This window comes from Petaurus breviceps, unplaced genomic scaffold (genome assembly GCF_028583685.1).
Source record: "Petaurus breviceps papuanus isolate PSGF00001 unplaced genomic scaffold, PetGlider_PUasm1.0 229, whole genome shotgun sequence".
In the NCBI taxonomy this organism is placed as follows: Eukaryota; Metazoa; Chordata; class Mammalia; order Diprotodontia; family Petauridae; genus Petaurus; species Petaurus breviceps.
This window is the reverse complement of record NW_027185903.1, coordinates 20,235,285-20,252,338: the sequence shown is the minus strand read 5'-3', so window position 1 is coordinate 20,252,338 and position 17,054 is coordinate 20,235,285. Positions and strand designations below refer to the sequence as shown.

General features: G+C 40.8%; 1 protein-coding gene across 3 annotated transcripts in view; it reads left to right on the top strand.

Annotated features, from left to right (window-relative positions):
- Positions 1–17,054, top strand: part of SERINC5 (serine incorporator 5) — a 118,985-nt gene that overhangs the window by 80,197 nt on the left and 21,734 nt on the right. For all 3 annotated transcript variants that reach the window (XM_069096340.1, XM_069096339.1, XM_069096341.1), the window contains exons 6-8: positions 5,844–6,055; positions 7,822–7,917; positions 10,263–10,389. In XM_069096340.1, coding sequence (XP_068952441.1) covers positions 5,844–6,055; positions 7,822–7,917; positions 10,263–10,389 — 435 coding nt within the window. The remainder of the gene's footprint in view (positions 1–5,843; positions 6,056–7,821; positions 7,918–10,262; positions 10,390–17,054) is intronic.

Below are 17,054 nucleotides of genomic sequence, written 5' to 3'. Positions count from 1 at the left end.
GTTAACTGCCAACTGATTTTGTGTGTGTGTGTGTGTGTGTCAGTGGTAACTCATAAAAAAAGACAAATACAGAATGCCGTTCAGTCTGTGACTCGTTCTCTTCTCCAGTGATGGTGGGAGATAGGGTGAAGATTACGCAGTGTTGAGACATCACACTAATGCCAGCTGGTACTCTTAATGTACGGTCATTGTCTGGTGATCAGTGGATGATTTCATAGGGTACTGGTGAAACCAAACCACATCCCTATTGACATTGACTTTATACTGTATTGAGAGTCTGTTAATCACTTGCCTGTCATACAGTACATTAGCTGTACTTCACAGTTTTGTGTCATCAGCAAATTTTATTCTTTATGCCTTTAAATAAAAAAAGTTTTGTTTCTTTTTAAATCAGCTTTCTTCGTATGGTCAGTTTATCCCCTGGTTATAACAGATAGTCAAAGCAAAGAACAAAGGGTAACGATGAGATCATGAGTATTTAGAGTGACTCCAGTCCAACTTGTTTAGATGTTTTCAACTCTGAATAATGAATAGAAACAACAACGTTGACTCTGTCACCATTTTCTGTCATGACCATGAGGAGTCTGAAAGAACCCAGAAGCCTCAGGCAGCCAACATTTAATCTCTTTATCAAGTACAAGGTTGATTTAGTTTACAGCCTCATTTGCAAAAGCATCTTAGAGCTAGAGGGAAGATTGAGCTGTGTTGCTTCATAAAATATCATGAGATGATAACTTGGTATGAGTTTCTATGGAGTCATATTATCACAAAGACATTCATAGACGAAACTGGGAAGGGCCCCAGATATATTAGCATTTTAATCACAATTTTATAGTGATCTGTTTTTATTATAATGGTAGTGAAACACATTCTTTTGCCTCTTCACCAAAAGTGCTATATGTGGAAATGGAAATGACTTTTCAGAAGATGAAATTGGGAAGAGCATCTGGACCTGACCAAATACATACCAAAGAAACTGGCAGGACAGGCACCACAATTCCAAGAGGGGTCTTTATTTTTTGTCTTTGAGATATCTCAGAGAATAATCTAAAAGAATGGAACGAGGCATAACCAGTGCTCCCCCTGCACCCCAAGTCCTCCCCCCCCTTTTTGTTTTGGAGGGGGGAAGGCAGGGCAATTAGGGTTAAATGACTTGCCCAAGGTCACACAGCTAGTAAGTGTTAAGTGTCTAAAGTCACATTTGAACTCCGGTCCTCCTTACTCCAGGGCTGGTGCTCTATTCACTGCATCACCTAGCTGCCCCATTCCCACCCCTTAAAGGCAATGAATGAGACAATAGCAATTACTGACCCACACGCCTACTTTATTATCTCTCAGAGTTTTGACTCCATGAATGTATAAGAAGGTTAATTATTTTGCATAGCAACCTCCATTTTAGGGGGTCACATAACTGAGAGGTTTAGAAAAAGTAAAAATCTCTGTCATTCTTTTGTTGATGTCTTTAAAAAAATGTGGTAGCTTGGTGCAATGGAAAAAAAATTGCCTGGAGGATACTGAATATTGGAGGCTCCTAATTTTGCCTCTGCTTATTTGTAAGCTTAGGCAAGTCACTGGGCTTCTCTGGGCCTCAGTGCCCTCCTCTGTAGAATGAAGTTAGACTAGATTATCTCTAGGAGGTACCCTTTAGTTCTGAATACATGACTGATCAGAACAGAATGCAAGCTTAGAGGTCTTCTCCAATAAGGACATATGTGACCACAAAGGTAACCTTATTTTCAGTAATATGTTTCATCAAATGAGGTGCAAAATGTAGAATAAATGCTCTCCTAAGTTTTTTATTGTCATCATCAATGATCTGTATAGAGTCTAAACAAAGTGTGGATTCCCTATTGATAGCAAAGCTATCTAAAGTCTCCTGTTTTTGTATAGTACTGACAAGTCTCAAAATAGCCTCACAAGCGCTAGTGAAATCCGCACTCATGTGAAAGAGGTTGATTAAACAATCAACGCTGATAAAACAAAGTGGATGAAAAATACGTTTTCCAGATGGTGACATAGAGTGCAACTGATAGTTGATTGAATTAGTTCGTATGTCTTAAACAGATCAAGTTTGAAAAATAAATTGAGTAGGAAGAAGAGATTGGGCTGGATTCCCTTTGGTAAATTGTTCATTGCTTTCAGTGATCCCTACACAACAGCACATTTATTGCTTTTTTTTTTGGTAGGGGTTAAGTGACTTGCCTAAGGTCACATGGCTAGTTTTGTGTTAAGTGTCTGAGGCAGGATTTGAACTCAGGTCCTCCTGACTCCAGGGCTGGTGCTGTATTCACTGTGCCACGTAGCCTCCCCTAGCACATTTCTTTTACTCCTGTGTTCTCTTAGGAATGAGATATTACCTTGGATCATAGACAATTGCTGTTGGAGAATAATCAAAATTACAAAAAACCGAGAGGGCAGTAGAAAGACTCTTGTTGAGCATAAGTAGGCTATATATAGTATGTTCCCGCATTAAAAACAGTCTTTTGCCCTTATTTGTATCCTTAGCACTTAACAGAGTACCTGGCAAATAGTAGGTGATTTAATAAATGCTTATTGACTGACAGACTATTACTTTAATATTAATTGTAGTATAAAAGACATCGTCAAATTAACTTTTCCTATGCAGTGGCTATGAGCTGATCATAAAGCAATAATTGCAACCAAAAGATGTGTGATTCAGGATGATGTAACAGTATCCCTTAAATATGGAAGGAGCTGGAGTGAAAACTTCGGCTGCCCTCTCTGGAGGATATATGGAAAGACATGGGTAAAAATTATACAGGATAAGGTACCAGGAGGAGTTGTAAGGGGTATCTGTAATGGTAGGAGTAGGCCTTCTGCCAGTACCCTGCCAGTTCACTTTTGATATCTCAAAATGAGATTCTCATAGTCATTGAACAGTTAACAAAAGAGGCTTTTTACCTAGATATCACCAAGAAAGGATGGCAGTAAGGCTATAGTAGCACTTAGTTTCAGTTTATTTTATTTTATTTTATTTTATTTTTTTTATAAGCAATCGGGATTAAGTAACTTGCTCAAGGTTACACAGCCAGTTATTTCTGGGTATGGTGCTAAGTATCTGAGCCTGGATTTGATCCCCAGGTCATCCCAACACTGGAGCCGGTGCTCTTACTCGGTGAGCCACCTGGCCGCCCCTTAGTTTCAGTTTTGGTAGGCATGGGGCTTCCCTCGCTTCCTATGGAAACCTTTCTGGTCAGCTGGACAGCGTATGGGTGACTGTTGGTCTCAGGACGTACACCAAGTCTTAGAATAATGAACTCCATGTGAGTGGGCGACTGGGATGGACTGGTTATGTTAAGGGGGAGAGAGAAGGTACAGGAAACCCTGGTAAATATTAATTCTATCACAGATGTCAATTGCCCATTTTCTAAATCATAGGTCCATCAAAGTAGTGAGTATAAAAGACTCTGGAAAACATAACATTGTGGACCAGTGGAGAAAGGAAGGGTCCAATGGAACAGAGTGTTATCTTTACACAATTCCTTTTTTTCTCTCACACTTTGTTTCCTCTAGAGGTATCTGGTGGCACAGCGGATAGAACTCTGGACCTGGAGTCAGAAAGTCCAAATATAGCCTCAAACACTCTGTGACCCTGGGCAAGTCATTTAAACTCTTTCAGCCTCAGTTTCCTCAACTGCAAAATAGGAAAAACAGTTCATTTACCTCTCAGGATTGTTATGAGGACCAAATGAAATAATATTTGTGAAGTGCTTATCCTAGTGTCCGGCATAGAGCACTTGTTAAATGCTTTCGACCTTCTCAAGTTTTGTCCTACTTCCTTTTTTCATCTTGTAATTGGGGATAATTTTGTGGTCAGTAGTTTGAATCATTACTGTACTGTTATCACCACAGAATGGTTGTCATCCTGTCCTTTCCCATCTTCATTCTACTTTGGTTACAGTAACTTTTTATCATAGGTTCCTTGAATGTTTTCCAATTTTGTGAAAACAATAAGAAAATTCTTGTTTTCTTTTTTCTTTGCAGTATTTCTTGAGAATGAGGTTGCAGAAAGCAACCTAATTCTGAAAGTCAGATGACAATGATTCATGAAATATTCTTCCTTTTGTTTCTCTGTTTCTTTTTTTGTGTGAACAGTTTTTGAAGGTTTGGAATCCTGTCTTTTTTTCTTCTCTCCACCACCAATGTTAAAATTTTTTTTTTGATACACAATCTTTTTTTCCCTATCAACATTGTTATTGGGAAATCATACTTAAAAGTCTGTCTTTTCTTTTGCATAGTGTTGTCCTCTCCTTAGTTTTTTTTTAATGTAAAAATCCTCTTATGTGCCTTCTCTCCTAATTTTTCCAGACCTACTTTTGTCTTCATCATTATAACTAGAATTCTCTTGCTGCCCCCCCCCCCCCCCCCCTTCCCTAAATAGGTAGTGAGCTACAGAACACATGACTTTGAATTACGGTAATTCGGTCACAACCCTGAAGAGAGAGATGCTGCCAGGGTGATTCTGGAATCAGTTTGGATCAGTGTATACATTTATTAAGTGCCTACTGTGTGCCCCAGGTACTGTGCAATGTGTTGGAATACAGAAAACAAAACAGATGGTCCGCTGGAGGGAAATGGCATCTGTACAGATTAATCAATAGAAAATATATACAAAGTTATTGGAGGGGACAGGCACTAATAACTAGGGCGGGGGGGGGGGAACCTGTGGCTGTGAGGCCACATGGCCCTCCAGGTCCTCAAGTGTGGCCCTTTGACGAAATCCTTATTTTACAGATGAGGAAATTGATTCTGCAGATTCCCCACCCTTGAACTAGGGGATTCAGGAAAACGCCTCAGGAAGGGAGTTGAAAATTGAATTGATGAGATCTGTGAGCTCCTAGAGGCAGAAATGAGGAGGACATTGAAGGTATAGGGGATATAGATTATGCCAGTTTGGCCTAAATGTAGAGTGTGTAAAGGAGTAAAGTTTCATCCATCTAGAAGCTAGATCGTGAAGGGCTTTAAAAGCCAAGAGGACTTTGTTTAGGCAATTGGTGACTCAGTGGATAGAGTGCTGGGCCTGGAGTCAGGAAGACCCGAGTTCAAATGTGGCCTTAGATACTAGCTGTGTGACCCTAGGCAAGTCACTTAACTTCTGTTTACCTCATTTTCCATATCTGTAATATGAGGATAATAACAGCACCTACTTGTCTGGGTTGTTGTGAGGATCAAATCAGATAATAATTGTTAAGTGCTTAGCACAGTGTCTGACACAGTAACCATTACATCATGTTAGCTGTTGTTTATCTTAAAGAGAGCCAACCATTGAAGCTTCTTGAGCAGGGGAATGACGTGGTAAGACCTAATAAAACTACTAGGGTACTTGAATAATAAGGAAAACTTCTTTGAACAAGAACCTTGGAGAAGAACTGCCTTACATATGTGCTCATCCTACTGTATCGTGTAATCATACCATTGTAATTAATGGTTTTCCTTGCAGGGCTTCATGAAGATGTCCCAGAGTTAAAATATACATGTTTCCAAAACTCAGAAAGTTCTGAGTACAAGCATCCATTTAAGGCAGTGGTGGTGGTGATGGTGGTAGGAGTCCCAGACTTGGACTTGGCCAGAAGTAGAAGACCAAAGCAATTTCCAATGGGCATTTATGAGTTTCTTAGACGAAGTAGGTCAAACATTTCCCAGTCCATCCCGCATTGTCACGGGGTGCATTCATTTCAGAAAGCCAGTGTGTGCCTTTTGTACCACTTGTTACATCATCCTGGGGGCTGAATACAAGAGATTTATTACTCCAAGAGTGTATTATAAGACAAGTGATCCTTTGACTAATCTTTTTCTCTTTTGTCTTCCCTTCTTGGAAATAGGACAGCAGGCACAGTTCATAATAAAATGTGGTATGCCTTTCTTGCCCTGGTGACTCTTCTCATGTACACAATTGCTGTGGGAGCTCTGATATTGATGGCCTGGTTTTACACACGGGAGGAAGGCTGCTTGCAGAACAAAATTTTCGTTGGTGTCAATGGAGGTCTCTGCCTACTTATTTCCCTCGTAGCCATCTCACCCTGTGTACAAAATCGTAAGCATGGTGTCTAAGACTTTTTCTTCCCTCCCCTCCCTCTGCCTCATGGTCTTGAAAGCCCTTGGAACAGTGGTGTCAAACTCAGATATTGACTTAGCCAACCACAAATGAACATTATTTATGTTGTATTTTTATTTTTTTTTAATGTTTCCTAATTAATCTGATTCCAACATCAGGAAATAGCTGATTTTGACCCCTCCTCTCTAGAACCCTGTGGGTTTCTATTTTGAAGGTATTGATATTTATTCACTAAGGTGGTTAGGTTCATTCTGAGAAGAGGTCCATAGGCTTCACCAGGCTTCCAGTTCCTGGTGTTAAAAGGTTAAGAACTTCTGGTTTAAACATATTCAGGGGAGGCTCTAAAGTCTCATGGTGATTTTGTCTGAGAAAGACGCGTGAGAGAGTTATCCATGACAGGCAGTGCATTTTTCATTCAGTTTTAAAGATTCAGTAGCATGATGGGTAATTTGTGAGCCCTTGTCATAATTGTAGTATCATCATAAATCCCAAAAAATCACAACAAAAATGATTAGTCACAAAACAAGTTTAATGTTCCCATGTAGGAGCTAATGACTGAAAATTGTAGCTCAGTCAGCCTGTTCATTTAAAATCCAGTGTCTTAGCAGCTTGGAACACCTCTCTTTCTTGGAGCCTGGCTTCCAATAGATTTCTTCCTTAAGTAGTATCTGTTTCGTTCTTCGCTCAGGACTCCATCAAGCATTAGTGCCTTATTAGTGCGTTTGCCCTTTTACAGATGAAGAAACAGATGTCTTGCTCTGCCCCGCTCCCCAAGGAGCTGATGTGCATCTAGCTGTGGAAGACAATTTGTAGTGCTTTGCTCCCAAGATGTCTCTTATGTTACCCCATTGAGCCACTGGGGATCTCTAATAATTGGAGTGACACTTTTCTTATAATGTGTTTAGGAATCAGATTAGGTTTCAGGATGCCCCTGGGGCTGGTTACATTTCAGCATCATTACCATGAGGTGTTGGACAAAAAAAAATCCTTCTGTTAGCAGTGTGGGCCAGAGTATAATTTTGCTTTTCATTTATACAAGTTCCCCTTAAAATATATTAATACATAAATTAATATGATACAATATGTGACATATAACATAATAAAGAATATAATATAAGTAAAATTAATATGTAAATAATTGGAATATGTAAATATATTTAAACTCTAAAGTTTTAAAAAATTATCAAAGTTAATTTTCTTAGATAGTAACAGAAAGGGGGTGGCTAGGTGGCACAGTGAATAGAGCACTGGCCCTGAAGTCAGGAGGACCTGAGTTCAAAACTGGCCTCAGACACTTAACACTAGCCGTGTGACCTTGGGCAAGTCACTTAACCCCAACTGCCCTCCAAAGAGCAAAGCAAAAGATAGTAACAGACAGTACCCTTTGTGTAAGAGCATAGGTAATTTCCTTCTCAATTCCTTTCAAACTATGGCAGGTCTCTCATTTTAGAATCGGGAAGTTTTGTTAGGAATCTGTAAGCCAAAATTCAGAGGATGTCCACTAGGAAAAACGATGTTCTCCTTCCTAATGTTTGTACCATCTTTATATTAGCATGGTACAGCATAAAGCATTTTAATTTGGAGTCAGAGACCCTGGACTGGAATCCCGGCCCTGCTTTTGACTAAGTTTGGGACCTTGGACCTCAGTTTTTATAAAATAAAGGCGTTGGACCAGATGGTACCTCAAGCCCTCTGGATTCTGTCCTCTAGGATTCTCTGACCATGGACCTATTTTCCGTTTTCAGGGCAGCCTCACTCCGGGTTACTGCAATCTGGCCTCATTAGCTGTTATGTCACATATCTCACCTTCTCAGCTCTCTCCAGCAAACCTGTGGAGACAAGTAAGTGATTCTTTCACTGATTACCTATGTTGAGTATGTGTGATTTGTGGGGGAAGGATTTTTCTTTCATATTTGTAAGCTGTTGTTTGAAAGCATAAAAATAAAAACATAAAAATTCAAATGAGTTGTTACTTGAAGGTCTTTTAACCTAATGAAATCCTTAGTTGTCAATACATAGGTGACAACTACTTTTTTTTTCCCTTTGGCTGTTCTGAAGCAAAGGTAGCTAGAAGGCTTCCAGTGCTTTTTTATTTGTTGGTTGGTCTGATATCCATTTGGAAACCTCCTTTATTAGGAGCCATTTTCGCGATCCCTTCTAAGTGGTTGACCTTCCCAAAAATTGCTTTAGGAAGAACCTTAGAAAGGACAGCTAGACGGATCTGTGTTCAAATCTGGCCTCAGACACTTACTAGCTGTGTGACCCTGGGCAAGTCATTTAACTCTGTTTGCTTCAGTTTCCTTATCTGTGAAATGAGCTGGAGACTGAAATGGCAACTACCCCAGTATCTCTGCCAAGAAAATCCCAAATGGGTTCACAAAGAGTCAGACATGACTAATAGACTAAACAGCAACAGAAATATTTCTGTAAACAAAGACTGAACCTTGCAAGTTAAGTTTTTTCCCTGCTTTGAATTTCAAGCCATTTACTTTTTCTTTTAGGCAAAGTAGTGATTCATCTTGATCAAAGCTATGTTCATAGTATAAAAGCTTAAGCATGGCTGCTGCGTTGTGCATAAAATAGATGAAACTCTGTTGTCTGGAACTTTAAATTCAATACCCATCACAACATTCCTTCTTGGATTGAGAGAATTTTGGAAGACTTAGTATGAACCGTGCCTATTTTTTTCTATGTAGCTATTCAGAAGGGGAAGAGTTGCAGGTGGAAGACTCAGATCGTGTTATTAAAACACTAGCTCTCAGTTAAAAAAAAAAAAGACAGAGAGAGCATCCTGCGTGTTTTTGTTTTAAGCTTCATTTCTTTCATGGCTTTTGACAGACCCAAGGTTTTGACTGCTGTGCTACTTGGTTATGGTAAAATGTTGGAAGTGCTGCACCAGCACTGAAAGCCCATTTATTTTTCATTTCAAATGGTTCTGCTTAGACAGAAAATGCCTTTTTGTGGCTGAGATCAGTGCTCTTTAGAAAAAATTTTTTCCATTGGGCTGAAAACCAACAGACTCCAAACCACTGTGTGCATTTTAAAGCACAATTGCTAATGATAATTTCAGTGCAACTTCAGATACTTAGGATTTGCCTTTTTGTGAAATGGTTTCTAGGGTCATTTCAGGTCTATGCTAATTATATATAGTCAGAGCTAGTAATTAAGCCCAGCTTCTATATTCAGAATTGGGGTCTGTGTGGGCCAGGACATTGGGTAATATTAAAGAGGTTATTTGTTATGATAAAGTAGATTATATATGTATATTTTAAGTTTTCCTTTTAAAAGGGCCTGCCTTAAATATTTTCTTTAACTATCCTGCCTTCTTAGGAGGTACAGGAGTTACAAAAATGAAATAAAGGTGCCTGCTTTACAGGGTGTTTACAGAGAAGTAGTCCATAAAATGATGCCAAACTGTTCTAGTATAATTGTCTAATACAGAGCTCTTTGAAATGTGAGAGTTTCCTCTTCTTTAGAAGAGATGAGGACAAGAGCCTATTGATTTTTGGAAATGTAGGACTCATCCGTCACTTCAGCTTGTCTTTAGGCAGCCCCCAGCCAGGGCAGAGTCCAAGAACTTGTTCCCCATGGGGATGCAGATCTGCATATCAGCTCCTTTTTGTGGACCCTGAGTAAGGAAGGGGGTAGGGTTGACATCTGTTTCTCTAGAGAAATACCCCAGAGTCTATCCTATACAATGGTGGACTTTATAAATCAAAGTCTCTCCCTTTGCTCATCCTTTGGGATTCTGAGGGAAAGCAAAAGCTGGGATTTTTTGTTGTTTTCAGCCCTATCCTCCAACTCTTTGTGACCCTGTGAACCATAACATGCTGGGTCCTTTTATCCTCCACTGTCTCCCAAAGTCTGTCCAAGCTAATGTTTGTTGCTTTCTTGACAATATCTATCCATCTTATCCTCTGCTGTCCTCTTTTCCTTTTATCTTCAGTCTTTCCCAAAATCACGGTCTTTTCCAGCGATCCCTGTCTTCTCATTATGTGGCTTCAGCTTTAGTATCTGTCCTTCCGGTGAATTATTACTTTGTTTAAGGATTGACTGATTTGATCTCCTTGCTGTCCAAGAGACTCTCAAAAGCTGAGCTAGCTTTTCCCTGAATGTTATCATCCTCTGTGAGTTGATGGCAGGCTCACTGCCTCACTAACTGTGGTTACTGTTTTTCCTTTCCAAGTTTTGGATGAAAACCAGAAGAACATAACAATTTGTTCACCTAAGTTCGGCCAGGAACTCTATAGAGATGAGAATCTGGTCACGGGCCTGGGTACCACGCTCCTGTTTGCCTGCATCTTATATTCTTGGTAAGTACCTTGGTCATGTGGGCAGCATTGAGGACCTGAGGCAGAGGTGCTTAGAGGGGGTGTTTGGATCAGGTGAATGAGGGTCATGAAAGAAGCAAGTGCCAATTTGGTTGGTGGGTGCTAGAAATTAAAAGAGAATGTTAAGGATAGACAGTTTCTTCTTTGGGCTTCTTAACTCACCCTCGAGGTGAATCAAAGAGAGGAAAAGAAGTGTTTATGCTTCCATTGACTAACACCTTTGATCAAGACTCCCAGTTGGCTCCATTTGAAGTACCATGTCCATCAAGTTAGGGTGCAGGAGAAAGGGAAGTTTTAGCAGCTTTATAATCCAAAGACTTTTCTTTTGCTGTTGATAGAGACAGTGTGTGACCTGCACATGCCACCATTTTGTAAGCTGTCCAGAAAAGATGGGAAGTTTTTGTTTCCTTAGTGCAAAAAGTCATGATGCGGCACTCCAGTAGTCTTGGCCGCTTCTCAGGCAAGACATGTAAGCAGGGCGCTTCTCTGCTGTGCAGTGTGAAAGTCAGTGTTTTGTCCCTGGGGTGGCTGGCTCCACCATTAATAAAAAATAATAACCTGAGTGAAGAGACCAGGATCAGGAAAGGGGAGTGGAAAGATAAATGACTTATCCTTAGAAGTAAGTTGAGTTTAAGGTGTAGACCTCCTTTGGCATAGCGTTAGCCTGTCCACCATTGTGTTTTGGGCCGTGTATTTGGTTTCTGTGTGAATTCACTTTTTCCAATGAGCCCATCTTAACTCTCTCATTACAGAAATAAAATAACGGTGATGATAATGGTCTATTGGTAGAATTCCACTCTGATCTTTAATCTTTTTTTACTCAAAAAAAAATGACTGGCTCAGATTCTATCTACCCTGCTTACAAAGGCTCAAGGTGCAATCTGGCCCACTTGTCAATACAAGCGTCACAAATGCTTGGGGGTCCTTAAGAGTCTACCCAGTATGGAGAATCGTTAATAAGCTTTGTTTTAAAAAATTGCAATCTTCCAACATTCTTTTAAAATTTTGAGTTCAGATTATTTTCCCCCGGTCTTCCACCCACTGAGAAGGCAAGCAATGTGATATCAATTATACACGTGAAATTATTAGGCATATTGCAAAAAAGCAGTAAGAACAGAGAAAATGAGAAAATGATGCTTTGATTTGTATTCACAGTCCCTTTCTTTCTGGAGGTGGATGGCATTTTTTCATCAGGGTCCTTTGGAGCTGTCTTGGATTACTGTATTGATCAGAGTAGCCACTGATCATTGGCTGATCTGATCATTTTGTTTACTTTCTCTCAGAGAATACTAATAATAAATAACTCACATTTGCATAGCCTTTTAAGGTTTGCAAAATGCTTTGTATAAATGAACTTCATTTAATTTTCACATCAACTCTGTGAGTTAGACTAGTATCCTTTAACCCCATTTTATAAATAAGGAAACTGAGGCTCCAAGAGTGTGAAGTGACTTGTCCAGAGTCACATAACCCTTGTCAGAGGCAGGATTCAAACCCTGATGTCATGTCCAGCTCCCTTTCTACTCTACTCTGTTCCTTTTTCCCTGTTGTAGTAGTGAGAGCCTCAAAGATTTAGAGTAGAAGAAACCTTAAAAGTCATGTAATATGTACCCCCTCGTTTTAGGGGTGGGACAGAATACAGGCTTCGAGAGATCAATAGACATGTTCACACAGCTAGTGAGTGGAAGAGTTGGTGAATTAGGACCATTAACTTGAGCCATTTGAATGAGGGGTTGGGTTTTTTGGTTTTTGTTTGTTTGATTTTGTTTTTAAAATAAGGAGACTTGGCTATTTCTCCTACCCATTTCAACTTCTATTTGGCAGCAAAGACAAATGAAAAGTGAAGTGGTGAGTCAACATCCCCACTAAGGAAGTGAAAAGGAGAAAACTTATATGCAAGACTTACATATCTGTAATATAATACCAAGCAAAGGCAACTTCCCAGGTTCAAAATACCAGCATAGGTGCTCTCTATTTTATTCAGTAACAAACCCAGAACAGAGAAGATCAAAACATGACATCATTCAAAATACAGCATTTACTAAGTGTGATTAAATCATCTCCAAGGCCTACCCCACCCCAGGACTTTCCAATCATTCAATCAATTACAAAGTCTCTGTTCCAAATACTTCTCCACCCCTAGGCTATACCTTAATTAAGTCCACCACAAAGCCCCTCTTCTCAAATGGAGATTAGTTTCCAAACATAAGTAAAATACATTCATTTGCTCAACCATAGAACACAAAAAGGCCAAAAGTTCCCCACCCCTGGATCACGATTGAATCTACCCCAGAGTTACATCAAGTTTAAACACAGCACTTAATACCCAAATGGAGGTCTTTTCTTCATCTTGACACGAGGCAAGTTCTCAGCAATCTTAGTTCCTGGAGAGACAAGGCTTAGCAAGGCCATAAGATACATAGCCAGTCCCTTCATGAATTTATCCTCTGTCTGTAGAACAGTCCTAGAACCCCTGAACACATTAGCAAAGCCCTCTCCCAGGATTTCTGTAAACATACAACAAGAAAATCCTTCTTCAGGGCTTCTGAACCAACAGAAAGGCTCCCAGACCCCTGCAACAACAGCACTGTCCTTCACCAGTGGACAGTATTCATTCTGTCTGCCGGACAGTCTCCAGACCCCTGCAACAACAGTACTGTCCCTCACCAGTGGACAGTATTCACTCTCTGTCTGCAGGACAGTCTCAGGCCTTCTTAACCAAATGCCAGGTTCCAGGACTTCTTCAACAGGACAGTCTTTCACCAGTGGACAAATCTGGCAAAATAACATCAAAACAGACAGACAAAGTACCAGCAAAACAGCCATGTCTCCTCAGTCCTTGGCAGCTCAGGGGGCAGGTCTCAAAAGTCCAGGGCAATTCAAAGCGGCCACCAGCAATCTCTTAGTCTCTCTCCACGAGGTGCTGCTTCCAAAAAGAACTTCCGCCTCTCTCTCGTGTCTCTCCAAATCTACGTCACCAGCTCCTCCCAGTCAGGACTTTCTTTTCACATCAAAAAGTCCATCCCACAGGTGGGATTAACAAGCTCTGGGTTTTAATACAATCAATTTGAAAACCAAGCCAATACAGGGGAATCTTTAATTGCCATTACTATCACAATATCCCAGTCAAGTCAGTCTTATTAGAGGATTTTCTCCACAACCAGTTGAGACCTCAGGAGGGTTGGAGTTGGGAGGAAGGTCTGTGGTATTCCAAGTCTGCATAGTAATTGAGGTCATGATTGATGGTTCCAAAGGTGGCTCCCTACCTTTCCCCTTTTCTGTAGGAAAAGTTCCATCTCTAATTCATATTAAAAATGATTTCTCAGTTTTCTTGGGCTTTGGGATGGTGACTGATGGTGAATAAGGTGCTATCTGTTACTACTCCTTCCAGAGTTAGACTTTGGGATTTTGGGGCATTGTAGCTGGTTGAAAAGGATGAGAGGAATAGTATTGAAATGCCCACCCTTGACCATCTGCTTGAGGTCTGCTAAGGGTAGGTTAGAAGAGAATGGAAAAGATTTAATCTGGGATCTCAGATGCTATGAGGATGTTTGGGCCCAAGTGAACAGTTTTCTCTGAAGTTATAATCAGGGAGATGGAAAGAAAGGTTTTAGGGGTGAAAACAAAGGAGAGTAAAAAGGAATTATAACTACGTGGGGTGTTTCAGGATAGTAATCACTTAATATGGACAGGGTAGGGGAAGGCAGCTAGGTGGCCCAGTGGATAAAATGCCAGGCTTGGAGTCAGGAAAGACTCTTCTTCCTTAGTTCAAATCTGGCCTCAGACACTTACTTAGTGGTTTGACCCTGAGCTCTTAACGCTGTTTGCCTCAGTTTCCTCATCTGTAAAATGAATTGGAAGAGAAAATGGCAAACAACTAGAAAGCCCCAATAGGGTCATGAAGAGTTGGCTATAGCTAAAATGGTGCACCAGCAGCAGATATGGGTAGGGGTCTTCCTAGGGAGTTCTGTCTCTAGATTGCTTGGCCATTGTCAGGATGAGGCCATGGGTTTGAGGTCTGAGAGACTCTTCCCTACTTGGGTTGTTTTGAGGTCATTTGATGGCCTGGATTTTGGGTTAAACTTTCATGGACCATTCCTCAAGTCCTAACACCCACTAGGGATAGTGAATACGTTTAACACTCATTCAGGGCCTTTGGTTCATAAGTTCATGTATTGGAGTGAGATGGCCCAGAAGGCATCTATCTGGGGCTGCAGTATATTTTAACATAGGATCTTCAGTTCTAAATCCAACCCACTTTCCACTGTAGTATGCACACATATAATTAATATATAAGGTGTCATTAGGGCAGTCTCATAAGTTACCATTAAGGCAGTCTTTGTTTGCAGTTCTACCTTTGAGTCTGTATATGACACAGAGACTACATCTAAAATGTTGATGACTGGTTATCTAGGATGAATTATAATCATCATAATAATAGCTAACATTTATTTACACTTCAAGGTTTGCAGAGTACTTTTTACCTCTTATCTCATTTGATTCTCACAACAACCCTGAGAAGTAAGTGCTGTTATTATCCTCATTTTACGGATAAGGAAACCGTGTCTCAAGCAGGATTCATATACTAGGGTCTTCCTGTCTCCATATCGAGCACTCCATCTACTGCACCACCTACTCTAGAAAAGGAAGGAGGGGGAAGAGGATAATGGGCAGGAATTATGGCTGCTGCCAAAGGTAAAGGCTTGCTGGACCTAACCGTGAATCCAGGCCTGTGTGAAGCTAATTTTTACCCAGAGATAAGGGCAGGGCTTTTGCTGACACAGTATAATAGAGCATGCCTCGCAAGTGAGGGACCCTATGGTGTGGGAAGAAGCCCTGGTGAGTCACTAGTGATTCCTGAGAAAGGAGCCAGTACTAAATAAAACTCTTGGTCTCAAATGTCTGTACACAGATGCCCAAAGTTTAGCTAGCAAGCAAGAGCTAGATTTCCCTATTAACACAAGGAGGCAAAACGTCACAGGAACTATTGAGTGATCGGACCCTGGACTTATAGACAACTAGGTGGGACAGGGAATAGAGCCCTGGCCTTGCTGTTGGGGAGGCCTGAGTTTGAATCCCCCCTCAGACCACTTTCTAGCTGTGTTGCAAGGGCAAGTCTCTTCTTCTTCCTGTAGTCACAATTTCTCATCTATAAAATGGGAATGATAACACCTAACTTGTAGGTTTGTTGTGAGGATTGTGTAAAATGCTTTGCAAACCTTAGAGCGCTGTAGAGAGGTGAGTTATTATGGGATGGTGGTGACAGCCGGGATGTGTTTCTGAAATGAATGAAAGACCTTATCCAAAGGAAGTAGCATAGTAAAAAGGTGAGTAGCGGGGGAAAGAGGGTTCAGCTGGTGTTGCTCACTCACATGAGGAGGTCCGAGACCCTGAGTAGGGGAACAGAATAGAAGGTGTTTAGGTGGAAAGCAGTAGAGGCAGGAGCGGGAAAAATTTATTTTCCTGGGTCTGCTACAGAATTGGCACAGAGGTTTTATTTCTATAGCGGTAGTGGAGGACCCTGAAGTCCTCTCTCTAAACTTGAATTACAATAATAAAGAACCAGCAGTGATTTGCAGTTAGGATTTGGGTTCCAATCTCTTCCCTTGCTCTGCTGCTCACTACCATGTGTGACCTTGGGCCAGTCCCTCAACTTTTATGGACTTTTCCTTGTCTTTAAAACATTAAAAAAAAAGACTTCTGAGGTCCCTTCTTCTGGCTTTGGATCTGGGGTCCTACGAAGCTGTAATTTCATTCTACAGAAGGTGAAGGAAGCAGCAGGGGGGATCAGGGGAAATCTATACCAAATCTGATTACCACTAATAGGAACTGGTTGCTGGGTTGGAAATAATGGGACCCTTGGGGAGAAGTGACCCTTCCCCCCATAATTGGTGATAGAAAACAAAAGGAAAGCCAAGTATAATCTGACTTAACAGTGCAGATTTTAGGAAACCAGATTTCAAAGGATTTGGAGGAAAGAAAGAGTAGGATTCCTGGGGACTGAAGCTCTGCAGGGAAAGTCAGCTGATTTGAGTATGAATGAAAAAAAAAGACTAAAGTGTGTGCTCGGCAGATGTAACCACTCTTATTAATCATATACAAATACCAAATGTTTTGTTTGGCATTCAAAGCCCTTCATAACCTAGCCCCCCCTACTTTTCCAGCCTTCTTACTTACACCTTATTCCCCTCAATGTACTCTTCAGTCCAGTGACACTGGGTCTCCTGTTCATTCCATGAAAAAGACCCTCCACCTCTCTGCTCCGGGCATTCCCTCTGCTTGTCCCCCAGTACAGAATGTTTTCTGTCCTCCTCTCTGACAACTGACCTCTCTGGCTTTCTTTAAGTCCCAACTAAAACCCAACCTCCTCCAGGAAGCCTTCCCCAGCCCCTCTTTATTCCAGTGCCTTCTTTCTGTTAATTATTCGTATCTGTCTGGTATATATATAGCCTGCTTTGTAAATAATTTGTTTGCCTGTTGTCTCCCCCATTAGACTGTAAGCTCCTTGAGGGCAGTAACTGTCTTTGCCTCTTTTGTATCCATAGCACTGAGCACAGTCCCTTGGCATATAGTAGGCACTTAATAAATAAATAAATAGATTAATGTTTATTGAATAACAGTAAATCTGTAAAAGCTGTACTAACAGG